The sequence below is a fragment of the Equus przewalskii genome, chromosome 29, assembly GCF_037783145.1.
Source record: "Equus przewalskii isolate Varuska chromosome 29, EquPr2, whole genome shotgun sequence".
Lineage (NCBI taxonomy): Eukaryota > Metazoa > Chordata > Mammalia > Perissodactyla > Equidae > Equus > Equus przewalskii.
This window is the reverse complement of record NC_091859.1, coordinates 8,250,161-8,277,909: the sequence shown is the minus strand read 5'-3', so window position 1 is coordinate 8,277,909 and position 27,749 is coordinate 8,250,161. Positions and strand designations below refer to the sequence as shown.

At 38.4% G+C, this 27,749-nt stretch overlaps 1 protein-coding gene across 5 annotated transcripts in view; it reads right to left on the bottom strand.

The window, feature by feature from the left end:
- OTOGL (otogelin like) overlaps nucleotides 1–27,749 on the bottom strand; it is a 172,905-nt gene that overhangs the window by 75,994 nt on the left and 69,162 nt on the right. For all 5 annotated transcript variants that reach the window (XR_011534854.1, XR_011534856.1, XM_070600665.1 and 2 more), the window contains 10 exons: nucleotides 26,741–26,864; nucleotides 24,953–25,130; nucleotides 21,714–21,838; nucleotides 18,478–18,687; nucleotides 16,012–16,177; nucleotides 14,665–14,739; nucleotides 12,250–12,302; nucleotides 10,538–10,700; nucleotides 6,012–6,119; nucleotides 5,121–5,259 (listed from right to left, as the gene is read on the bottom strand). Coding sequence is in view for 3 of the 5 variants with exons in the window: in XM_070600665.1 (XP_070456766.1) it covers nucleotides 5,121–5,259; nucleotides 6,012–6,119; nucleotides 10,538–10,700; nucleotides 12,250–12,302; nucleotides 14,665–14,739; nucleotides 16,012–16,177; nucleotides 18,478–18,687; nucleotides 21,714–21,838; nucleotides 24,953–25,130; nucleotides 26,741–26,864 (1,341 nt within the window). In the remaining 2 variants the exon portion in view is untranslated. The remainder of the gene's footprint in view (nucleotides 1–5,120; nucleotides 5,260–6,011; nucleotides 6,120–10,537; nucleotides 10,701–12,249; nucleotides 12,303–14,664; nucleotides 14,740–16,011; nucleotides 16,178–18,477; nucleotides 18,688–21,713; nucleotides 21,839–24,952; nucleotides 25,131–26,740; nucleotides 26,865–27,749) is intronic.

Sequence of the window (27,749 nt, the reverse complement as noted above, 5' to 3'; positions counted from 1 at the left end):
CAAAAACATGCAATGGAGAAAGGAAAATCTCTTCAATAAATGGTGATGGGAAAACCGGACAGCCACATGCAAAAGAATAAAAGTAGACCATTATCTTACACCATATGCAAAAATCAACTCAAAATGGATTAAAGACTTCAATGTAAGACCCAAAACCATGAAACTTCTAGAAGAAAACATAGGCAATATCCTCTTCAACATCGGTCTTAGCAGCGTATTTTCATGTATCATGTCTGACCAGGCAAGGGAAACAATAGAAAAAATAAACAAATGGGACTATATCGAACTAAAAAGCTTTTGCACAGCAAAGGAAACCATGAACAAAACAAAAAACAACCTAACAATTGGGAGAAGATACTTGCAAACCATACATCTGAGAAGGGGTTAATATCCAAAATATAGACAGAATTCATACATCTCAACAACAAAAAAACTAACCACCCAATTTAAAAATGGGCAAAAGATCTGAACAGACGTTTCTCCAAAGAAGATACACAGATGGCCAATAGACACACACGAAAAGATGTTCAATATCGCTAACTATCAAGGAAATGCAAATCAAAACTACAATGAGATATCACCTCAGTCCTGTCAGAACGGCTATAACTAAGAAGACAGGAAACGGTAAATGTTGGAGAGGATGTGGAGGAAAGGGAACTTTCATACACTACTGGTGGGAGTACAAACTGTGCAGCCACTATGGAAAACAGAATGGAGATTCCTCAAAAAATTAACAATAATGATCCAGCTATTCCACAGCTGGGTATTTATCCAAAGGACATGAAAACAAGAATGCATAAAAGATATATGCACTCTTATGTTCAGTGCAACATTATTCACAATAGCCAAGACTTGGAAGCAACCTAGGTACCCATCAAGGGACGAATGGATAAAGAAGATGTGGTATATCTACACAATGGAATACTACTCAGCCATAAAAATCAATGAAAGCTGGCCACTTGTGACAACATGAGTGGACCCTGAAGGTATTATGCTAAGTGAAATAAGTCAGAAGGAGAAAGATGATCTCACTCATAAATAGAAGATATAAACAACAACAAACAAACACAAAAAGACAGAGATCGGATTGGTTATTACCAGAGGAGAAGAGGGGAGGGAGGAAGACAAAAGGGGTGATTAGGCACGTGTGTATGGTGACGGATTGTAATTAGTCTTTAGGTGGTGAACATGATGTAATCCACACAGAAATCGACATGCATAACGATGTACACCTGAAATTTATATAATGTTATAAACCAATGTCACCACAATAAAATAAATAAATAAATAATAAAAACACAATGGTAGATACTATGATTTTTCTACTGTGAAGGCAAATGAGGGGTTGAGGAAATGCCAGGGAGAACACAGATCAAATAAGTAGTTATTAAGAGTTCACCAAATGCCCAGTATTTTGCAAAACGATTTGGGAAGCAAAAAAGAAATGTTAGGCACGGTCCCTGCCTTCATAGCTTCAGAGTTTTCTTAGAGAAATTTGTCCTAATACAGACTACATGGAGTAGACATGTCTTTATTAACACAGGTAACATTTAATAGGCCATAAATGTTGTTTCTTAAATGAATGAAAGATAATGCACGAGCAAGGATCATTGTCACACATAGGAAAATGTTTGTAAAGATGGTGCTACGTGAACAAGCTTTTAAATGCTTTTAGTAAATATTTTTAAACAATTTTTCTATACAAAAAATGAAAATAAACTTTGACATAACTTTTGTTTTACTACTTAAAGTGATGCTATAAAAAGCATCTTTAACTAACATTAGTGATACAGTAGTCCCCTCTCATCCTTGGGGGATAAGTTCCAAGACCCCCAGGGGATGCCTGAAATAATGGATAGCATTGAGCCCTATCTATATTATGTTTTTTCTATACATATATACCTATGATAAAGTTTAATTTATAAATTAGGCACAGTAAGAGGTTAACAACAATATCAAATATTAAAATAGAACAATTATACAATATAGTGTAATAAAAGCTACTGTAGGTCTTAGCAACCTCAGTATACAATTTTTTTCTTTCCTTATTAAGTCAAGAACTTTCACCTTTTCACTTAAAGGAAGCACTTTACAGCTTCCCTTTGGCATATCTGAATTGCCAAAGCAATTCTCTACTGAAATCAAAAGCACTATTCTTGTTCTTTGGGGGCATTATTAAGTAAAATAAGGGTTACTTGAACCCAAGCACTGTGACACTTCAATAGTCAATCTGATAACCGAGATGGCTACTAAGTGTCTAACAGGTGGATAGTGTGTACAGAGTGGATATGCTGGACATAGGGATGATTCACAGCCTGGGTGGGTCGGAGCAAGAAAGCATGAGATTTCATCATGCAACTCAGAACAACAAGCAATTTAAAATTGTTTATTTCTGGAGTTTTCCATTTACTAGTTTAAGACTCTGGTTGACTGTTGTTCCTCAGATAAGAGAGGATTACTGTATATGCAATAGGAACGTGTCATAATTGCCATGATATTATCAACAATACTTCCATTTTCTGGAGGTGACTTACAGTTTACTATTCAGAAGAAGAGGGGAATTTCAAAAATAATTATAATCAGTTTTTTTTTGGGGGGGGGGTTGTGAGGAAGATTGTCACTGAGCTAACATCTGTGCCAGTCTTCCTCTATTTTATGTGGGATGCTGCCACAGCTTGGTTTGACAAGTGGTGTGTAGGTCCATGCCCAGGATCCAAAGCTTTGAATCTTGGGCCACCAAAGTGGAGTGTGCAAACTTAACCACGACACCACAAGACTGGCCCCTGAAATCAGTTTTTTAAATAAGAAAATACATCCTTGCTCCTCAAACCATGGGGCATGGACATGGAGCATTGGGGTAGCTTGCTAAAAATTTCAGAATCCAAGATCCTGCTTCGAACCCATGGAATCAGCATCTGGATTTTAACAAGATCTCCAGGTGATGTACATGCACCTAAGGGCTAAGAAGTGCTGCTCTACACACTTCATGTTGAGGGCGTGTATCTGCTTTTATAACAAACATTAGATGACTAATTAAGTGTGAGCTTGTGGTTTCTACCCTCTAGTAAAAACTATTAAAAAATTGAACATGTAATTTTTCGGCCTTTATAATGCATAATCGTGCTAGTCCCTATGAGGAGCCTATTAGAAGTGTAACATATAGTTCTGACATAAAATGATACACAATCTAGTGGACTACATATAAGACAATAGAATATAATGAACTGTTTACTTTTGATGTGATGACTGTAAATACAATAAGATGCAAGCACAGGACCGATAAATGTGAACTGGAAACATCACTTGGAGGGAGCAGAGGCAATCAGGTACAGAAAACACCCTAAGAAAAGACACAGAGGAGGAAGAGAGCTAACAGAGACCCTTGAAAGATTATCATTGGAATTTTGACTCTATGGAGGCTGGTAATCAGGAGTTTCTGTAGTTCTTAAAAGCAATTTTAATGATAAAATATGAGTTAATAGAATGAAAAAATCTATTATTGTAGGGATGAACTTGATTCAGAAAGACAGCCTAGAAGTTGACGGTCAGAGCTGTACATGTTGATCTGGAACTCACCAGCCTGTAGGGATGGAAGAACACACCAAGCATTAGGACAAAAGAGCAGAGAGCCAAGAACAGACATCCCATTCAGTCAACATTCAGTGAACGACTATGGTCCCAGCATGATGCTCCGTGTTGGTGAAACAATGATGGCTAGACTTGCTCCTTGCCCTCAAGGAGCCAACTCAGTCATCTATGGTCTGGGGCTTTTGAAAGAAGAAAAGGCGACGAAGAGACGAAGGAGGAATCAGAAGAGACATTGATGAGCTCCAGGAGGATAATATCCAGCAAGTCAAGGGAGGAGGGACCTTAAAGGAGTGTCAGAGGCGCTTAAATATCAAGGGAAATGAGGATTTGGTACAAAATCAGTCTGATACATTTTGAGAAAGAGGTATCAGTTTATGTAGTCAAATCTCGAAATCGTTATCTGCTTTTCCAAGCTTCTCAATTTGCAACCTAAGCAATAGCTTTGTTTAGGTTTGGAAAATATAGATTTTACTGTTCATTTTTTATTTAGTAGAACTAATACAAAATAGAAATGTGTCTACTTTCTTGACATATTCTTAAAAAGCAAGATCACATGCAAACTTCTAATTACATAAAAGCCTTATCCAGAAAAAAACATGTATTCAAGAGACTCACAGGTTACCTTGTTGGAGGAAAAGATGTTATTTTGCTTATTTGTGTGCAGCTTCATTCTAAAGATTACATTTTTCATTCAGAAATTTAATTCTGGGGTCAGTGATGTCTAAATAAAATTTAGGTATACAGAAAACCCAAATGTATTATACGTGTGGGAAGTTTTAAGGATCTTATCAGGTATACAAAGTCCAGGATTTACCAAAGCATATCATCAAAATAGCATGTCTAGAATTGAGAATAATGTCTTTCGATTGCTACAACTGTAAACAATACATAGTCCAATACATGATTTAAAGTCTTATATTTGCATTCACCAGTATAAGCCAATAAAAAAATAAAAAGCATTGACATTTATTGAACAGTTACTGTTTATCAAGCACTATCTGAGAGTAAATATATATTTACTTATTTAATCCTATATATGTTCCCTCATTTAATATACGTTTATCTCACTTAATCCTAAGAACTAATTCAGGAGATAAGTACTGTTATTATACTCATTTTACAAATGAGAAAACAGAGGCACAGAAAGTTTAAGAATTAGCCCATCACTTATAACAACTAAACTTTAGAATGAGTCAAGGAAACCAGTTTAAAGTTGCTATAACTTTTCTTTTTGAGGAAGACTGGCCCTGAGCTAACATCCGTGCCCATCTTCCTCTTTATATGTGGGACACCTGCCACAGCATGGCTTGATAAGTGGTGCATAGATGTGCCCCCGGGATCCGAACTGGCGAACGCGGCCGAAGCAGAGTGCACAAACAACTGCTAAACCACCAGGCCAGCCCCATAAAATTGCTATAACTTTTATAGATTTTATTAATGATATATTGATTTGATATACCATGGCCCAGCATACTTGTCTTTTTACATAGTCTTTACACAATTGCAAATAAAAGTAAGTAACTGTGACATACCTTTATCAAAAATACCTGGCAATCACTGATAAAGTCATATTCCAGTCCATCAAAAGAATGATAATGCCGGTCCCCATATATTGTGCACACTGCCGGGCATGGATAATACGTGCAATTGAACATTCCTCGTCGACAAACACTATTAGAAAATAGCACCAGTTATCTTTCTAAGAAACTCGGCTCTGATTAGTATTTTTTAAGCGGTATAGTGGAAGGTTTGTATTCAAGAGCATTCACTGAGCCAATTGGCCTTAAAAATATTGCCAATTTATTCTGATAACATTTATTACATTGACAAATTAGGCATATGTTTACCACTTTGTTTAAATAAATTATCAGACACCCCAACCAAGCTTAGAAATTGTGCCTGAGTCACACTGGAAACAGATGATGGAATGAAAAACTGAACACGGCCCTGCTGGTAGCCAGAAGACCACACTGTCATCTCCTATATTTGAGTAAATTTAAATACCTTAGACATGACGTTGTTCAAGAGCTTAGAATCTTTACCCACATTTTAAGGCAATTATATTTCAATTTTATTTTATGGTAGTCTTCTGGCTTATTTCCAGACAGAAAACCTTCCATTAAATGTGACCTTCTCTGGGACATTTTTCACTTTCTTATGAACTTGAGATACTTTTTCTTATTAAATTTTCAAATTGTTATATTTCACACTTTTCTTCTGGGCTGAACAAATATGCATAAAAATAGTGATATGATGCCCCTGTAGATAGTAGCTTCCCACCGACTCTTGAATGCTTTTCAAATCTTCTTTACTCAGGCTTGGAATGTTTGTTTGCTGAAGGCAGTCATATTAAGTAAATCCAAGATGACGGAAACTAATCAATCTCTGAGGAAAAGTTTTACGAAATAAATGGATCTCGTTACCAGGTATAACACGGCGTAGCAATGACTTCTCCTGAGAGGTACTCCCAGTCTTTCCAGATGCACGGACAGCCTTCAGGAACATAGCACTTCCCTTTGTGCTCCGCCATTCTGCCAAAGGAAGAAGTAAATGCTACTTAGCATGAACTACTCCTTTCAGTGTTAAAAAATCAGTAATCTTGTCGTATTCAAAACCATCTACATTTATTACAGCAGTCACAGGCATGTTCTATCTGACCTACAGAGGGGTTGAATGCCATCTTTCTCTCCCTTTTCCCCACACAGCACCTTGCGGATCACAGTAGGAAATAAATGCCGAGCAAATGTTTGGATGCGATATTTTAACCATCTTGTTATCACTTAGTACAGTAAAAGGGAAACAGAAGCTTAAATTTCTGGGTAAAGTGAGCTACTCTGAAAAAACATTTAAAGAGGAAGTGAGGGCCCTTTCTTCAATATTTGCTACTTCAGAGGAATGAGTCTGTGGGTCTAACAATTTATCCATAAAATAGTGAATTATGAGACGGTTAACATTTTCTGTTACAGGATAGAGAGAGTGATCAAAAGCTTCTTTTACAAGTGATTAAAGTGAAAATCAGGAGAGTTGAGTTAAAATGTGTCTTGAATAAAAAACCATTACATCAAGTGTTTCACATTCTTTATTATCAGCATATCAAGTTTTGAATGTTGATTTCCTTTAAAGTGTTATTTCCTTCTTAAAATATTACCCCATAAGAAAGCATCTTAAAATATCTCTGAATATAAAAATTAAAACAAAATCATTACTTATACTTTCAAGGAAGAATTAATTTTGGTGTGATGTCAAAATATTTTGAAATGATGATTAAATAAACACATATTATATATAATATATATTTCAATACCCTTAATATAAATATATGCATATGTTTTTCAATATTCTTAAAATCTGTTCCCAAAAGTAGCTTTCATCAACAATAATAATATAACATTACTAATAAATATATAACAATTTTTATAGCAATATAACCATAATATAATAAAATAATTTAAAATAAATAATAATAGATAATAAAATATTAACACTAAAATTCAAAAGTAACTACCAAAAATAGATAAAACACATAAAGTCTTTTTCTGAATTTCTTTTAAAATATCATAATTCAAGGTTATTAAAATTAACATAGAAGTCAGGAATCCTGAATTCTTACCCCTTCTCTCAAATGGCAATAATCACGTGTCCCTTTAGTGCTCTGCTTTCCTTCTTTTTCTTTTTTTGTTTTTTTGTTTTTCTTTTTGTTTTTTTTGTTTTTTTTTTTAAAGATTTTATTTTTTCCTTTTTCTCCCCAAAGCCCCCCAGTACATAGTTGTATATTTCTCATTGTGGGTTCTTCTAGTTGTGGTATGTGGGACGCTGCCTCAGCGTGGTTTGATGAGCAGTGCCATGTCCGTGCCCAGGATTCGAACCAACGAAACACTGGGACGCCTGCAGCGGAGCGCGCGAACTTAACCACTCGGCCACGGGGCCAGCCCCTCTGCTTTCCTTCTTATAGCTCATCTAGCACAGTACTGTAACTCCTTATTCAATGCCTATGTTGTCCACTTGACTTTAAGCTCCACTTGGGCAGGTCATGATTATCTTGTTAACAGTTGTGTTCCGATGCCTAGCACATAGCACACACTCAATTGTTGGGTAAAGGTGAATTAATGAACCTATCTATATAAAAGATGCATTATCTCATTTAGATTTCTCTCTTTCAAACAAAAATGCCCTAGAGTCGGTAATTTCTCACCTCAGCCTTCCCAAACTTCCAGCCCCTTTCCCTAGGCATTGCATCTCTCCTTTACCTGGAATACCCTCCCCTGCTCTGCCTGAAAGACTTCTTCTCATCATTTAAAACTCAATTTAATGCAGTCTTTTCAGTACGATCCTTTATGTCCCACACTCCCCGTAGGTAGCAATTCGTACAAACTCTTATTGGACAATTCATCACAATGAACTGCAGGTACTTCATTAAATGTCTTACAGAGACAATTAAAACAATAACAAAAACTAATATTTTTGAGTGCTTCCTATAGCCCAGCCACTATGCCAACCACCTCAAATGCATCACTCACCCATCTAATCCTAGTGACTACCCCATAAGGTAGATCCTATTGTTATCGTATACATATATGTATTCTAGTACTTGCCATCCCTGTGGCTTAACACAATGTCCCAAACATCAGGCGCTTCATAAAAATTTGTTGTCCAACTGTTTGGATGAGTGATCCCTCACCTCAGTGACCCACAGTCCCTATATACCTGCCACAGTATGGTTTTAAGTGGTTATGCTGTTGACTGATGAGTTTTTCATAACTAATCAAAACTAGAAGAAGAAAGAAGAAAGCTATGAGTCACTTTAAGTTACCTGCTTTAAACAGGTTTGGGCACTGGGGTAAGTAATAAAATAAACATTTATTGAGCATCTATCGTAAGCCTGGGGTACTGTATATACGCAACCATCCATGACATGGATACTCAATCTAGAAAGAGGAAGCTGAGACTCCAAGTGGTTAGTTAATTTGCCCTGAGGTGCTTCAGCTACTAAGAAGGAGGGCCAGTATTTGAACCCACTTCTTTAGGACTCTTTCCACTACATTACTTTCCATTTCTTTAATCCACAGTGATTTCCAGGCCAAGGTATGTGGTTCTTTTACACTTGATGAACTGTGCACACTATGAGGAACCCCAGGACAACAAGGGCTACCAGGCTTATCGTCCTAAAATAGGCCAGCCACGGTCACATGGAAGACCATCCAAATCACATTATCATAAACATGGTAATATAACAGAAACAGCTTTATGATAGAAAGCTCGGTATAATAAAATTATTTCCAAATTAGAGACCTCTTAGTCAATTCCAACTATATTTATTTCAATACAATGAGAGAAGGTGGGAGAAAATTTAAGCTTTTGTAATGAAATTTGACCAGTAAATAAATAAATCATTGTCGGACTAAAAGTCAAAGATGACAGAAAAAAAGGCATTTTTTAAAAATAATAGCATTGACCACAAGCATATGAAACAAAATTAGGATGTAGCTTTATCTAATCAGCCATGCATCCCTGAGTCATAATCCAATCAAATAAATCAAGCGATGATGTAGATTTCAATTATTTTACCATAATAAAGGTTTAATTTCCCTTGTCCTTTTTACTAAAATGTCTTCCTTGTTCATCTGCTCTATGGCCTGATTTCTACCTGCCTTTATTTTCCCATGAATCAGCTTGTTCTTTCAACCTCCTTCTACATCCTTACTTTCAAAAGAGATTGATACAGTCCCGAGTTACTTGGCTCTTTGACCTTTTCAAGATAGGGAGCGTTTAGACAAACTCGACTCCCCTGGGAAACAAACTACAAAACCTTGCTCTTCTTTGCTCTGGTTTATATGAATTGAGCCCAGGAATCCCTTTGTGTGAGTAGGTTCATCGAGGAAGAATGGGTGACCTGTTTCCCTTAGGTGCCCTCCCTCTGTGCACGGCCTCTATTCATTACAGAAGAGGAGGGCCAGTGAGGCCAGGTTATATGTGTGCCTGCAAGGAAGCCACTAGCCACCAGACTCTGTATTTGCCTTTCACATGTACTAGGCATTCTTGCTACTAAAGGAAATTTACAAAGATAAGTGCAGGTTATGTTGTCATAAAATAGTGACCCATATTTATTGAGTGTAGGCACACACATACACACCACATCTCACAATGCTTAACTGAGGCTTTTTTAAAAATTATTTTTGGTGAGGAAGATTGTCCCTGAGCCAACATCTGTGCCAATCTTCCTCTATTTTGTATGTAGGACGCTGCCACAGCATGGCTTGATGAGAGATATGTGGGTCTGCAGCCAGGAACCCCTGGCCACCGCCAAAGCAAACCTCACAAACTTAACCACTACACCTCTGGTCGGCCCCACTTAATTGAGGCTTTAGAGGAATTTGCAAAAAAAAAATCACTCAGCTAACACAAGCAGAGCAAGGATTTGAACTCTGGTGTGTCCTGAAGCCAGAGCTCCTACCGTTACCCACTGCCCTATGGAGGCTGAACACATAATCTTCTGCAACATCCATGAGATAAAGCAGCTGGACCACTACTATAATTTAACATCAACAACTGTAACAGCACAACAGAATACACAAAAGTATGCACTTAACGTGTTTTGAGTGAAGAGTGGCTCACTATCACTTTCCCAAGATTGCCATGAATCAGGGAGTAAATGCCAAGGCCCTCCTGAAATGAGTTCTCTCCTTGATTCACTGTAGTACTTTAATAATATTGCACACGTAGCATATGTGTGACATTATTCAATCTCGTGATGTGTGATATGTAATCTCTCACATATATGTGATATGTCACATGAGCATAGAAAATAATTACAATAATCTTCTAGTTATCAACCCAAAGTTAACCACTGTTGAGAACAACAATTTTAGCTACTTCTGTAAATCATGTTAAGTGCTTTTGTGTTTTCTATCAAATCCTGAGTGTTTGGAATTATCAAGAAAAAGAGGCTTACCCTGGAGCACAAACACAGCCACTTATACAGGGTGAGGATGGGGCGCAAGTGAAGTTCATGGCCAGGTTTGCACATGTCGTCTCACAATTCACACCACCAGCCGGCAGTTCAGGGTTAGGAAACCCGCAGTCAAAATACTCTTTTCCTTCGGGGCAGACGTGAACTTCAAGGACAAGGCACAGACAAAATACCCTTAACTCTGTATTCGTTCCACGCACAAATAATCATGATGACACGCATTTGTCATCAAAACAGAATTCACCACAGCTTTTACCAGTTATTATTAGAGGGTGCTCTTACTCTGCGATGTTTGGTTGTTGAGCCTACAAATCTTCCTCAGCCAGATTTCCCTTAGTCATCCAAATTTCCAAAACCTATTTCGAGTTTGAGAACCTTAACCGCCTTCCATAAGGCAATAACTAAACAATTAGTATATAATTTTATGAGGTCAAGAAACAGGGTATTTTGATTAATTAAAACATATATTTCAATTTTTGACAATACAGTATATTAACCTGTTACAAAGCCAGGTGTTTATAATGAACACACAATACTCATAGATCCTGCTTCACCTGAGTAGTCATTTACATCAGTCCTCACTATACAGTAGAAGCTCAGAAATGGACATAATTATAGGCAGGATAACGGCTGTGTCTTCCTCCAGAAAGCCTTTGGGCTCAGAGGGATTAAATAATGTCCCTTATTGGGGCCAAAAGGATCAAATCTCGTGGATTCCTCTGGGAGAAGTCTGGTCCCGGGCTTCTCCTTCTTCACTTCCGAGCCACTCTGAAGCACACGGGACAAGACAGGCATAGCCCAGGCGCTCCTGAATACGTGTGTGGTCTATGAGCACACCCTGTAAAGAACCCCTAGGTGGCCTGAATCCTCACAAAGTAAGTCCAAGGCATATAATTCAAAGCTAGTTTATAATAATATACACATGACTGTGCAAATAAGTAACAAAGCAATAGAACACAATTAGTTTTATTAGCCTACACTCTTCCCATCCATTAAAATCAACGAAAGTAGTGTTGTTTATTATTTGCCTAGAATTTCTCCACAGTGATTAAAAGTTTGAGGCTTTTTGTATGGTTAAAATAAATAATATAAAGGGCCCCCTAACATATCGGATCTCCAGGAATGATATGCACGTATAAAATGATATTCTCACGAGAGATGGCAGTAGATGCCATTTTACATGTCACTTTTACATGGCTGCTAGTCCCAGAGCCTTTGTTATTCATAATGTTGCTGAGGACCCAGTGGCACTGGCATCAGCTTGGCCATTGACAGAAATGTCAAATCGCGGGCATCACCCCTGACCTACTGAAGCAAGGTGCCCAGGTGATTGAGGGTACGTTAAAATCTGAGAAGTGCTGGTCTGGAGCACAGTTTCTCCATGAGTGGGTTAAAGCAGGTGTCTGGATACCTGGGGTGGTTCTGGGGTAGGCAGCATTTAGGCAGCACCCCTGGGTTGATCAGCTCTGTCCCTAAACAGCCTTATATATTCATCCCAGACTGTCCTACAAGTATTAGAATTCCCAATGTGAAAAAAGTAGGAACCAATGGAGCACAGTGTTGAGAAACATTCCCAAGGCTTTATTCCAGCACATTGACAGGAGGGCTGTCATGGATTAATGACTTCAGGCAGAAGAGTGGGGGCAGGACTAGAGCCATATTCTCCCTAAGGAAAGCATCTGTCTAGTTCTTACCAGTAGAGGGCGTTGCTGGTTCATCACATTTCACAGTTCCATTTGAACACTGGCTAGTGGAAGTAAACAAACAGTTAATTTATGAACCCATACCTCAGTTTTTTCTGTATTTCAAAAACAATATAACTTGCAAGAATTGATTGAGTGCATATACAAATGTTATTTTTCCCACAGAATTTTTTACAAATAAGTTATTGGCTTACTTCCAATTTGAAGAGAGCTATTTTAGTTCAACACGTTTTTATCAAACACTTATATGTGGGGGACACTGTGATAGACATGGGGGATACAAAGACCAGGATTCACAGTCTTTACCCAAGTGCTTATTTTCTAGAAGGAGAGAAAGACATACAAATGAATAATTTATGCAATGTGACACATGTAACACAGAAATATGTTTAAGATTTAGAAGAAAAGCAGGAAAATTTTTACAAATCTGTTGGCAATTGACATTAGGGCAGTGAAAGAAGGTAAGGTGTGGAGAATTTTGAAGACTGGGTGGAGGTTATGGCACAGATGAAGTAGGAAGGCTGGAACACAGTGGAGAGCAAGCCGTACAGGGTGGGGCAGTGTCCTATCCAACAAAGTGCACTGTGGGAGGTGACAGGAGATACAGACGGCAAAGAGTCAAAGGCCAGCTCCTACTAAGATGCTAAGACTTTATCCCTTGGGTGATCCACGGAGGACCCTAAACAGAAAAGTGATATAGTTGGTTTGAATTCTGGGAACGTCATTCTGGCAGCAGTGTTGAAGATAGAGTGGAGTCACATCTTGCACCTTAAGTTCTAAAGTCAGGGCATAAGGTAAAAACCCAATACAGGCAAAATTAATCTTGAAAATCCCTTAAGAAGATAGGAAACAACAAACTGGTTCTCACTAACTCCAACATAAACAGTTTTTTCTCCAGCTTTGGACTAGATCATGTGCCCTATATTTGAACCCAGATGAAGAAGCTGACGTGTAAGGACCACATCACATGAAAAATAGGCTCATGCATCATCTAACAGTAGGATGTCACTCAGAAGTGTGATTTGCTCACACCATGAATGGCAGAGAGGAACTGAGACAGACAGCTCAGGTCACAGATACAGGTCTTCAATATCATAATCATTCTGGGACACAAGGCTTTTTCAGAGGAATGGCAAAGGAGGTCGCTATATTAATGGAATTATTTTTCTCATTGAGGAAGGATAATTCCTTTGTTTTTGCCAAATTTACTTAAACAAATTCAATTATGTTAAATTCAAGAGAGTTGTGACATCTTGGTAGAATGGAAGAAGACAAAACTAGAGGCAAGAAGACTGGGTAGAGAGGTCCAGGGAAGAGATGGTGAGAGACGTTAAGGCAGTGAGATGGAAAGGAGGGGTGGGTTTCAACGATCTGCAGAAAGTAAAATCCACAGTCATTGAGGGTTTATTGGCTCGGGGTGTTGAACAGGAGGAAGGGGTCAAAAATGACTCCCAGATTTCTGTCTTGGGAACTATGCTTGGTAGTCCAACCAACTAGAGAAAGATCCAAGAGCTGGTTGCCTTTGTATCTTGACTGAGGGGTAGAAGGTAAGAAGGGAGAGGGAGATAACAATAAAGGGAAACTGAGTGTAAACAATATCCTACCACGAATATGAAATAAGCTGCAAGCGAAGTAGGCAGTAGAGCAGGCACCGCAGAGCCAGGCTGCCTGGGACCGAATCCTGCTTCACTACCGAGTGGCTTAACTGCCTGTGCTCATGGTCCTCACCTCTAAACTGGGGACAAAGCTATGGTACTCATCTCTTATGGTTACAGTAATTGGTGCCAGGACAATAGAAGGTGCACAATAATGGTCACACATCACCATGGTTACTACTATCTACTGTCTGTTATTACCTGTGCATCCTGTGGGGCAACTAAAAGTGGGAGCCTAGGAGTCAGATACAGATCCACGTGGACTGCTGCATGGACAAGGCTGCATTTTTAACAGACAGATAACAACCCGAATGAGTGTTATCCTGTGAATAAGTGTATATCACTAGGATCCATGTTCCCAGGTAGGCAGTACACTGACTCCAGCATGTGACATGTCTACAACTGTTTTAGAATTAGAGTTTTTGAGCCAGTGGTTGAACAACTAAACAAAACTCCTGAGTAACAGGCAGTGTTTGAGCCCCCGTCTCAGCCCTGACTTCTATCTGAGAACCAGACTGATCCACGGGCTTCCCTTCTGCATGACACTTCAGTTCATAGCTCTTTTCTGCAGTTCTAAGTGCGAGACTTAGGCATTCCATGTCAAAACAGAATAATGTGTATGGCTTAAAAGGTTACATTAAGGTTACCCTTTTTTTTTTAAATTACAGAAGTCATATTTCAATTTATGGTTTTGCTTAAGAAATCATATTAGTACATGTTGTCAAGCACAATCACCATCAATGAAATCTACCATAAGCCCGAGGGTGTTGGGATGAGCTCCCCAGGTTGATAAACGCTGCCCCTATAATGACACCGGCAGTGAAATCTATAAGAAAAAAAAAAGATTAAATTAATAAAATAGGATTTTTTTTTTCTTGGCGAGGAAGACTTGCTCTGAGCCAACATCTGTTGCCAATCTTCCTCTTTTTTTCTTTTTTTTCACTCGAGCAAGATTCGCCCTGAACTAACATCTGTGCCAATCTTCCTCTCTATATTGTATGTGGGTCACTGCCACAGCATGGCTTGAAAGTGGAGTAGATACATGCCCAGGATCTGAACCTACGAACCTGGGCTGCCAGAGTGGAGCATGCTGGACTAAACCACTATGCCACAGGGCCAACCTTGATATAAATGTTTTAAAATACGGTTAAATCAAGTGGACTCTATGCTCTGTATTGGTAATTTAAGGCACATTCTAAAGATGACATTATTCTATGAGACTGCTTGCAGCTCTGTGATACAAGTGGCAGAAACCATTGAAATGTGAAGTCTTGTGTAGTTTCAGAGTTTGTTTTCTAAATACAAAATCTATATTGTTTTTGTCACAAAACAGACCATGTTGTTCTAGTCATTAAAAAAGGTCCCTGGGGGCCAGCCCAGTGGCATGGTTGTTAAGTTCAGCTTGCTCCACTTTGGCGACCTGGGGTTCGTGTGTTCAGATCCCAGGTGTGGACCTACACTGCTCATCAAAGCTATGCTGTGGCAGCAATCCACATGCAAAATAGAGGAAGATTGGCACAGATATTAGCTCAGAGCCAATCTTCCTCACCAAGAAAAGAAAGAGAGAAAAAAACAGAAAAATAAAAAGGTCCCTGAACGCACTTCACAGGAACATAACTGATAAATCATTTAGCCCTCTGTATAAGACAAAAGTGTTTATCTCATATGAGATTTGACAGACTTCTGAGTGCCGACAGACGTTACAATCCTGCCATTAAAATCTGCCACATAATGGTGAAACATAAACCTTGTTATTAGAAATAACTTCAGGATGAACCATCAGCTTCCTTAGCTCTTTCCGTAGCTATTTGTAAACACCTACAGGGTAAAACTGAATAAATCAAGGTAAAGACACTAAAAAATATTGAAGAAACAACTCACAAGCGGATCTTTGCATATATGCACACTTATTCTATGGAAAAAGTGACCATCCAATAGTGGAGAAAATTTATTTTTCCAAAAAGTGGTGCTGAGTCAATAAGATCAAAAAAAAAACAATAAAAGAAAAGAAAGAAAGAAAACAAGGGTGAAGCCCATCTAACCTGTAAGAGAAAAAGAGATAAAAGCTGGATGCTGCCAACCCACTTCTGTGACTTACATGGGCACGCAGAAGCTGAGTGTGTCTTCGTAGTACCTGCCTTCAGGACAGTTGCAACCCTCGGCACAGTCGTCGCTGCACTGCTCCGGGGAGGAGAGAGAAGTGCAGGCGCGGCGACAAAAGGAGGCGCAGTGATGGTACAGCATGCCCTTCTGGCACACCACCCCTGAAGACGAAGGAGCATCCACTCAGAAAGATTTCCACAGGGCACAGAAGCATTTTATGCTGGGTTATAGGCCTACGATAGTCAGCGCTGGTGGTCTAGTGGCTAAGATTCACACCCTCACCACCACAGCCTGGGTTCATGTCCCGATCAGGGAACAGCACCACCCGTCTGTCGGTTGTCACACTGGGAGGCTGCGTGTTGCTGTGATGCTGAAGGCTCTGCCACAGAGATTTGAAACACCAGCAGGGTCACGCATGGTGGACAGGCTTCAGGGGAGCCTCCAGACTAAGACAGCCTAGGAGAAGGACCTGGCCACCCAGTTCTAGAAAAGGCCATGAAAACCCGGTGAATAGCAGCTGAGCATCATCTGATAGAGCTCAGGAAGGGGAGAAGATGGCGCAAAAAGACCCGGCAGGGTTCCATGTGCTGAACACAGGGTCCCCAGGAGTTGGAAGGGACTCCACAGCACTAACAACAAAAATAGGTCTATGATAAACATAAATCACGAAAAAAAGATATCTTACATCAATAAACCTAGAACATTACAGAATCCTCTAACAGAAACAGATAAAGTAATTATTTGCCTCAATAGAAGTATAACAGAAGAATAAAATTTCCATTCTGAAACATTTCTGTGGACATTCCATAACATTCTTTAACAGCCTGTACCATCATTTTTTTAATATTTAAGATATTTTATGTCTAAATAAACTTCCTGTTCTCACATTTTAAATCTATTTACTGGTATATTGACATCACCTTCTTTATGACATTACGTAAACCTAAGTAAACGTTTAGTCTTCTGTAAATCAGACAAAACTTGACTTTATTGATCTATACTCGTAGTTCTTGTTTCATGCATTCTTAATGATGGTAATAGTTTTTTCTAAGTCCTTCCATTTCTCTTTAGACCAAACTGAACTGATTACAGTAGGCAAACTAAAATAATCTAAAAATACACTTGTACGAACACCTGGAAAATGCTGGATAAAACATTATTGAAATTATGTTAAATGTATAATTGACCGTGTAAGGAAAAAATGGAGGAATGTAACCTCCCCAGATGCCAGCTGTGAAGAGGAAAACAAAATCCAGAATTTTGATTAGAGGAAGAGAGGATGGATCCCAGTAACCCTGGACCTTACATTTAACTGGTGTGGGAATGGAAAATAAAAGTTGGTCCTTTACAATGCAGAGGATTGAGAGATCCTTAACTTGGACCCTCAGAAAAGCTCCATCCTCAGTTGGAAAGATGGACTACAGCAGAGATCAGCAAACTTTTTATGTCAAGGGCCAAATAGTCTATAGTTTCAGTTTTGCAGGCCATACAGTCTTTGTCACAACTGCTCAACTCTGCCTTTGTGGCTCAAAAGCAGCCATAGGCAGTACACAAACATACGGGCAACAAACTTTATTTACAAAAACACAGGAAGTTCAAGGGTGTAGCTTGCCAACTCCTGGATTAGAAGAAATCTGCTCACGTACAAGAAGACGCCAGGAAAGCTTCTCTAACTCTGTGGGTCTGTGATGAAATAAGGAGTCCTCTGAGAAATCAAATCCCAGAGCTACATCCCATACAAGTTTGGTGTATGAATTTACATTACTTTTATAGTTACATTATTTTTATCTTCGAAAGCCCAAGCTGAGAAGTTAACATCAGTACTGGCCAGTGATACTCCTGGAGTGACAGGAGAAAGGTTTGTGAAACCACTGAGGGGGTGGGCAGGTGGAGAGAGTAACGCTCGTGAAACTCAGGTCACAAAAGATTCTAACGTGGGGGAAGCCTTGTTAAAAATTAGGTTATAAAAATATTATAGGACACAAAAGAAAAGGAAACAATCTACCATGAATGAGAACAGGAGACACCATAACCGTGAGGATTCCAGCCCCACGAACTTGAGATAATAATTTCCTGTTGCATAACTTGCCCATTTAACTTTAAATCAACTGTGTCACTATATCACATAATGCTTTTCCACACTTTCCAATACTTAGATATGACATTTCTATCATAAGAATTTTTTCAGATTTTCTCTATTGCATATTTCAAACCATACAGTTACACTTTAATTTTGCTTATAATAAAAATAGTCAAAAGTTTTTGGTCTTATCCATCAAAGCTCCAAATTTAGGAAATGAAGCATTTCATTTGTTTTTCATGTTTGCATATGATAATACTTCAAATAACTTAAGCCATATTGACCTTTCATTAAAAAAATAAAAACAGTAACTACAAACACAAAATTCTCTAAAGCGTTATCTAATCGTCTTTATCTGTGCCACATCGCCATCATACTCACCACAGAATGAAACCTGAGCTCTGAAGTCGATGGGAACACCACGCTGGCCACAGAGGTGGGCATAGTGGGCAAGAGCATTGCACAGGCAGGTGCTCCCACACTTGCATGCATCATGGCGGCACAGCTGATGGTACAGTCCAGGGCTGATGTACACGTGGCAAGGAGCAAAGAGCTCTCGGTGGATAACATCACAGTGTGCTGCATATCCAACTAACAGACAAACAGCCCCATTAGCACCTCATTTACTAGTCTAGAGCTTACCTCTAAGTATCAAATTCCAGAACTATCCAAGCATTGTGCTTTCCTAGAAATACTCTGTATAGTATATTAGTTTCAATAAAAGCCAATGTTTCCAGCTTATCCTGGTTTTGGTGATTTGTTTTTACTTTGGGTAATATTGGTGACAGCACTTAATCCATGTTCAATAGTTTTTTAGCAAAAAAAAAAAAAAAGTATTGTGTTATACCTGAATAACCTGAGTAACGTAAGGGTTGATAGAAGTGGCCTCAATCGCTCCATTGCCTGAGGATCATCTTAGGAAATCATCTCAATTCTGCTGTAAAGAATTAGTGAGTATTGGGAGACATCTCCAGACACCCACTCACGATAAAAGTGGGGGCCAGATTGTGGATGTTATGGCATTTCCCTGAAATACACAATTATCCAGGAAGGATTGGGAATCACCTCATTCCAATGGAGTCTCTGAGGTGAATGGTACTGTGGCAGATGCCACATAGTCACTGAACACAGTGTCTGCACAAGGCATAATGCACAATGCACAATGTCTGGCAAATGTTAAGAGCTCAAAAATGTTTGATAAATGAATCTATGAATGCACAAAAAAATGAATAATGAATAGAAATTAGAGACTGGAACATATTCTAAAGGCCATAAGATATAACTACCAAGCAATTTTGGTAGTAGAAGTATAATCACTTCTTGAAATTTGTTGACTTTTCCCTTGAGAATGACTGATCAGATATAATTCTTTGTGGGAGTAACCAAGATTTTCAGAACAATCTAGATGCCATCTTTTGAAAAAGGCTAGCCCTGTGACTCCTTGATGTAGTGGACGTGGGCTGCATTGATTCCCTCACAGATAAAATTTATCAGTCTTTGAGTTGTCATTGTCTTTGACAGACTGGATGAACTGGCAGAGATCAAAATTACTTCACTACTAAGAAGTTATACTGAACTTATTTTGTTGAGTATTTTACATATATTTATTACTGGTAAGGAAACAGATGGTAATTATCTGAGTATTGTATTTTTGCATTGTTATGCATGTGTATATAAAATGAATGACTTAGACTATAACAGCATACTGTTGGCGTGTGTACTCCTAATCCGCAGGAGCTCCTGAGCAAAGCAATACATCAGAGGGGTTTTACTCTGTGCCCTAAGGATTTATAAATCAAAAAATATCACTACTGGGGCCAGCCTGGTGGCACAGCGGTTAAGTGTGCATGTTCCGCTTCGGCAGCCTGGGGTTTGACGGTTCGGATCCCGGGTGCGGACATGGCACTGCGTAACAAGCCATGCTGTGGTAGGCGTCCCACATAAAAGTGGAGGAAGATGGGCACAGATATTAGCTCAGGGCCAGTCTTCCTCAGCAAAAAGAGGAGGATTGGCAGCAGATGTTAGCTCAGGGCTAGTCTTCCTCAAAAAATATATATATATATTACTACTGACATGAAGTAAAATGGGGACTCAAGAAAATCCTTGTGGAAAAATATCCTTCAGAATCCACATCAGAGTTATTGACTTTTACCTATTTATTTTCCTTTTTGGGGGGATCTTTCTGAATTTGCCTATTTGAATTTTTTTAAAAAATAGTTCATGGCAAAGGTGAAGAAGGGTAATATGTGAAACATATGTCACAGAAGACATGAGATATGAGGCTAAAAGTGATAAAAAAAAAATGTCTAACAAAATAGCATATTATAAAGGAGATCGTTAAAGAAAAGACCAGAAGGAAAATAAATCGATCAATTGGACTCTACTCCAACTTCTACGTGTTATTAAAAAAATAAAGTTGCTGCAATATCAAGGAGGTAACCAAGAAAGTTTGAAACCAACTGAGCAAGACTAATAGAAAGAGAATGAGTAGATCTATTAGTAGAAAGTTGAAGACAGAATAGGGGGAAAAGTATCATTAAATGGGAGTGAGAATAAACACATTATAGAATCATAGAAACCAAAAGACTTTAGTCTAGTCCCCTTGTTATAGATAGGAAAAATGACCAAAGAGGCTAGCAATCTTCCTCAACTTTAGAAGTTGGCTTAGGTAAAAAGGCACACTAAAAGCAAGATTATCTTGTGTTCTTTCCAGGACACCAAAACTATAAATCAATAATAAGGACCATGTGAGAATCAACAGAATCCTCCCCAAAAAACCACTACAAAATCCAGAAATTGTACCGGCTTCTCAGGAGTACTCAATCAATATTAATAATGTATAAAAAATAACTACATAGAAACAGTAAACTAGGCAAAATAATTAAAAGAATAAACTAAAATTATAAAAGTATCTACTTAAGCACACACATTAATTATTTTCACAGAGATTTAAAGAAATAATAATAATATGTCATCTTTGAGCAGTGAAATAGCCTTTCACATGGTTTGCTCTGGCTTTAGTAAAAACAAAAACACAGCCAAAAATCTTGGCACGTGAGTTGCAGTGTCATTGCAAGTTGGAACTCTGGAGCATGACCATCTCAGATTGTTGCACACTTGATGGCACTAAGCTTCCTTGGATCACTGGCTTCCTGCTCATGAAGGCATGTTCTGTTAGAAGGAACTCATAATACGACAGTAACAAACAGGAGAATCCACGTGAGCTGTTATGCTATGGAACTGAAGTCAAACATCCCCGGACTATAGCAGCATTATTAGAGTATTTCTAGAGATTTTCCTTTAGCATTTGAAAAATCTGAAATCTTCAAAATGCTAGTCCATCTTTTGGAAGAATTCAGGGATATTTAAACCCCTAAAATAAGTAAATTTATGAATGTAAAGTGATAAATAGTTATTTTCTGGACTTCTTTTTAAAAGTAACCTAGATTACATAAAGAAACTTATGAAAAGGCATAATAGTAAAGAAAAATACAAAAGGAATGGAAGTGATTTTATCATAATGAAGAAAATCAGAATTTAAAATCACTCTCTAATTTTACAGGATTACAGTAATACACAGAACTTTCCCCTTAGTTTACATGCAGAAAGAGACTTACTGTTCTGTTGATTAATGTTACAGGGGTCCACGACGGGAACATGAAGAGGCGCAAAACAGGTGGAGGAAACTCTCCATGCGTTTGCGTGAAGTTGTGGGGTACCTTCTATCATGCCTGATGGAGAACTGGAAAGCAAAGGTAATATTCATCTTAGCGTTTCCCATTCATTTCATTTGCTCATAGTCTTCAATGTTGAAAAGAGACAATATTATTTTTTTAATTTTACAAAGAATCAGAGCTTGAAATAGTCTATTTTAAAAAAAATATATATGGTATTCGCTTCCTGTTAATGAAGACTTTCTAATGTGTCGAATTGTGGACATGCATGGTTTTATTTAATAATTGTCTCAGCCCTGTGAAGAAAACATCATTATCTTCATTTTAGAGAGAAAGCAAAGAAGTTCAGAGAAATATTAGCACTAACAGCTGATAAGTGTCAGAGCCAACATTCAAATCCACTTTACACTGATTTGGTGAAACATCAGTCACACAACCAAAACATTAATGCGTGTGTGGTTTACGGCACATGGGGAGACGCAGAGGTGAGCAGCTCACGTGATCCTTTTCAGGGTAAAGATAAATGTCCCAAATGTCTGATTTAATAGTTCAGTTTCCGTTGTGAGGCCTGAAATACTGAGGTTCCATCGTAAAGCTGGGCAGACGAACCAAATGAAAAGTGAGAGACTGGTATAAAAGACACCCTTCATCCGAGTTTGCTCACTTCTTTAGTTCCCTCAGCAAATCAAAATGAGAGAGAAACATTGACCTTTCCCAAGACAAGCTTATAAACTACAACAATGTCCAAGAACTAAACACTAAAACGCCCCCTCCAGCAGCCATCAAGATTAATTAACTCATCAGCCAATGTTTAGTAAGTGACAATCCCTATTGGACACTGTGCCAGGCACTGTCAAAACTACTTAGAGAATCAGGGTGGACTAGGTCTCCCGAAGGAAGCTTTGGCCAAACAAAACCTGACTAATGCAAGCCCTCCCTGCGCTAATTGCTACAACATGGCCAAACAGTAGAGCAGGCTTTATCTCAGCTCTCTACGCGTCCTAATAAATTACCTGCTTGGGCTACCATTTACCTCCATCACCATTAAGTATATGGGGTTTCTCACCACAATGACTGAGGCAGGAGGAAAAAAGGAAACTGTACAAGCCATTCCACAATGCCCAGCTCCTGACCCCACCCTTTCCCCTCTTCTTCCTTTTCCTATTCCACAAAATCAGACCATTCTAGAACTGTAAGGAATTATAACCAACACCTAATCCAAAAATCTCATTTTGGGGTTCAAATGAGAGCACCGAGACAAAGAAATTGCCGGAGTTGCACTAACTCTTCACATTCCTTCCCTCTCCTTCCCTCTCCACCCTACAAAAGACAAGAAAATAGGTCAAGGGGATGGGTGTAGTCAGGGCTCCCCAGAGGAAGTGACAGAGCTTGGCTCTCTTCTTTCATTTAGTTCACTTAGAACAATCAATACAAAAGAAATTACGAGCTAAAATATAGGTCCATTTATTTATTGCATTTCATTTTATAAAATAACTTTCCAGCTCACCATAGTTAACTTACTATAACAAGGGATACAAGATAAATTTTCGAGTAATTAATATTTTCCATTCCACTCTGTTTGCCGATTCGCATTAACCTTTGGGAAGTGAAGAGTTTTAACTGCTTAGGCTGGAAAGCTAAACAATGTTCGAAAGTTATCTCTGACTCTGAAATATTATCCTGCACTGTTATCACGCCTGAATGTTTATACACGGAGGAGACTGGTGCCTCAGAAAGAGGCAGACAGATCTGCCATCTGTTAAACATTGACTGCTAACCCATTCTGACAAACAAGGAGGAGAAAGAAGGTTTAACATCTTTTCTGCACATCGTAGCCAAGTCACTTAACACAGTTTCTGTTTTGCAAACGTGATAGAGATACCAATATTCTGACCTACAAATAAATAAGATGAAAAGCCAAATAACCTAAAACCAAACTCAACACACAGGAGACAAGATAAAGAAAATTCTCTTTTGAAATTTTTAATTTTAAATGCCAGTTCTCCTTGCCTATCCAAATTCTCCTCTTGGTGCCTCATTAAAAGTTCTACCTGTGTCAAATTCGCCTGTCTATTGCATATAAGGTTCCATGCTTGTTCCTATGAATACAAGGACTGATCCTCATTCTCCAAGCCCTTGTAGTTAAGTGGGAACCAGAGAGTTAAACGATGGATTTTTATAGATAACACAGAGTTAGAATTAACTTTATCTGGTGGGATATGAACTCAGTTTTTGAAGCACATAATGTCTGAGTTGGGTTTAACAATAAATGAGGGTTCACAGAAAGATTAGGAGGGGGAAATAACCCCAAGAAGGAAGAGGAGCACATGCAGAAGTTCAAAAAAAACAGCATGGTATTTGGAGAACGGCTTCTCCATGAAACATCCACTGGCTGCCCAGCCCACACTGAGCCACTCAAAATTCCTGCTGTGCTTCTAGGCACCACCATACAGCTCAACACTTAACTTTTTGAAATTACCTCAGTATTTTTATATGTATTGTTGATCAGTACCTTGCTTAGTACTAATTGTTTCTTAAAGGTTTTTATCCCCTCCTCATCCACAATACAAGCTCCTTGAGGAAGAAAACCGTGTAATACTCCTCAATTGCCCCTCAGTGCTCAGCACAGTAACAGGTGCTCAAAGAGTTTCTGCAAAATTATGCACAGCATCTTCTCACATGTAGGAGAGAGCGCTTTGTCAACACAAGGGGTACAAATGTACGGTATTGCTTTTCTTCCAGTGAAACACCATTTAAAGTATAATTTACTGTCATTAATACCAAATGATACTAGGAATTTTTTAAAGGCAGTGAGTTTTCGGTAATGAAATCCTGTTAAGTTTAATCAGCGGCAGAGGAGAGAAGAACACGTGGTTAGTCTATGGGTTGGCCCACAGGCTCTGAGTCACGCTACCTAAATTCAAAGCCCAGCTCCACTGTATTTGAGTTAAGTGACTTTGAGCAATTGGTCACTTTGAGGCCTCAGTTAGTTTCTTTATCTATAAAACAGAGATACTGATCAGAGGATTGCTACAAAATTTAAATATGATGTTCCATCTAAAGCTCTTGGAACAGTGATGACTAAGCTACTATTAGTTAAGCAAACATTTTTTATGAAAGAATTTATATCCTCTAAATTAGTAGTCATTAAATTACGTTGGTGATACAGAAATCATACTTACAGAAAATCATCCCTTATGTTCCCATTAAAAGTGCCACACAGACCTAATGTTCTTCTTTTCCATGTACTAGTGAGCTGAATATAAATTCTTTCCCCATCTATAGCAAACAGAATCTTTAAACCAAATGTGGTTTTTAGAAGAATAAATAAGGATGACAGAGTTTGAATTTCAACAATGCCTGCAGGAAAAGAACACACATAAATCAATTTTAAGACTCGTAGGCAGTGTTCTGAAATGCTGGGGTGTAACAAAGACTTCTTCCAAGAGACTGGGCAGGGGAGGCAGCCTCCCAGTTCCCGGCCTGGTACTCCAGGGCCATTGGTTGCCACCTATGCCTGCTTTCTTCTCCCCATTTCCCTTCTGTCCCACCTTTCTGGGTCTTCAGCAGATCTTTTTAATAGTTTAGCAGGTCAATATGTTATTATCTGATCTCTTTTGCTTGAAGTGTGTGTGTGTGTGTGTGAGTGTTTGTGTAAATTTTTCCCCGAACTTGTCATCAGTCAATAAGGAAGTAGCACTTTCTTCAAAAATTCCCCATTCCCCTGAGCTTGTCAGCAAAGAGGAGGAGCACAGTACTTCAGAAGCACCATTTTATGAGACACCTTTAAAGACAAGAAACTTGGGTTCAAAACTGAACAAATGACTTTTGCCACCAGAAGAGTTGCTCTTCATGTTCCTCTATCTCTGGCACAATTTCTGCCATCAATCAGGCCACTAAAACCAGAAATCTCAGAATCCTTCTTTGATCACTTCATCCCCCTCATTGCCCTGCCCCAACCAACCTCAATCCAATCTATCACCAAGTTCAGACCACTTTCTTTTCTGAATAGTTTTCAGTCTATCTTCTTCCCACCTCCCTGGCACTGCCCTGGATCAGTTGCTCCTCACTTCTTACACTGTTCTTCATGTCTCCTGTCTAGCACCTTTCAAAGCTACTTCTACACTGTTGTCTTAGTAGTCTACCAAAAAAAAAATGACTCTTTGACAGTCATCTCATTAAAATTCATTTATTTGGTTGAACCATATGAGATTGTCATCTTTGTACATAAAAATGGTTAAATAATGATAATTTCATATTCAATTTCATATCAAGTTCAACTTCCTTAGCAAGACACTGAGCAGGATGACCATGTAATTTGTAATACAAACCGGGACATTTCTGAGAGTGAAAGAGAGTGTTATTCATAACCATGCTGGAACACAGGCAGGAACAGGCCCCATCCCAGGAAAACCACAATGTATGATGCCCTGTATATAAGGCCTTCCCCAATCTCACCCCCACCTATTTACCTCTTCCCATCTCTGCACGTTCTCCACTTACCCTCTTCAGGCTGTAGCAATGCCAAACCAGTCATTGTTCCCCCTAAACACACTACACGGTTCTACACCTCCTTGCTACGCACAGAATGTTTTCCCCATCTCCTTCATCCTGGAAATTGCTCAGCTTTAAATGCTCAATTAGACATCTCTTCCTTCAGAAAACTTTTCTGACCATACCTGCACACCTTCCCCAGTGTTAGGTGAGCCCCAAAGTCCCTATGCATATCTTTGAGTTTATCATATTTTATGCAAGTGGCTATTTACTTGTATTTCTCCCCTTCCAAACTCTGGGCCTCTTGAGATAAACACTATGTCCCATAAACACAGTAGTCTCCACGATGTCTAGCTGAGGACTGGAGACATGTAGGTACTCAATAAATGCTAGGTTAGTCTTCAGTGAAGAAGACTCCATTTGGGTTGTTGTTGTTTTTAATGTAAGAGAAGTACACCATTAGCATTTCTTCTTACCGTTCAGATTGAAGCCTTGGTTAGGACTGGTGAGGATTTGTCCTCCCCTACTAAGGGTCACTTGTTTGTTAAAGTCATCCTCCAGAATTAGAGTTATAGACTGAAGGCAGACCAAGCCAAGGTTCTGCATAAATGTCAAATTATCAATTAAAGGAATGAGAGAGGAAGAGACATAGAATCAGACAGGGACAACGGGAGAGGGAATGAGAGAAAGTGAGGGAGAGAAAAGAGAAAGAGAATGGTAAATAAGAATTTCCGGTATATAGAAGGTTTGAGTATAAGTAATAAAATAAAGTAGTTACTACATCTTATTATCAATCTTATGTAGTCCTATTGCTAATAAAATATATTTTTATATACTATATTAAATATACCATATACATGCATACACTTTACATAGATAATTAAATAAAATTCTTTTCAATAAAGTGCCAATAATTATGTTTTCCATAGCACATGTTAAAATACCTCTCCAAATTCATTTGGGATATATTAGACATAAAAAAGTCCAATATAGAAAATAACAAACAGAATTAGGATTCTATGTATAAAGCTAATTCAGACTCGACTTACTGCAAAGGAAAACAGTCAAACTGAAAAAAACACAAAGTAGCTCAGCATTTTGTCAGAAATAAGCATTTTATCTTGGGATACATCTAGAAAATTAAAGATGTGGCAAAATTTTGACTACCTGATTTAGAGAGATGAATGAAAGATCTGGGTTTCTTTATTTACAAATTAATTATATGTTTATTTCAAGAAAAGATCTAAAATAAATATTCCAGTATGCTAAGAAATTCATCATATCTATTTAGAATGATATGAAACCTGTTCAATTCTTTCAAAAATCATCTCATTAGAATATTGGTTTTTGAAGTAACCAAAAATTTAGGCCCAGTGTGCAATCTTGCATGAAATGTTCAAAAAACTATACATACAAATACCATTTTTTAAGAGAAAAATGCAATTATATATATAGTATTTGTCATACTTGTTTTCATATTTTAAT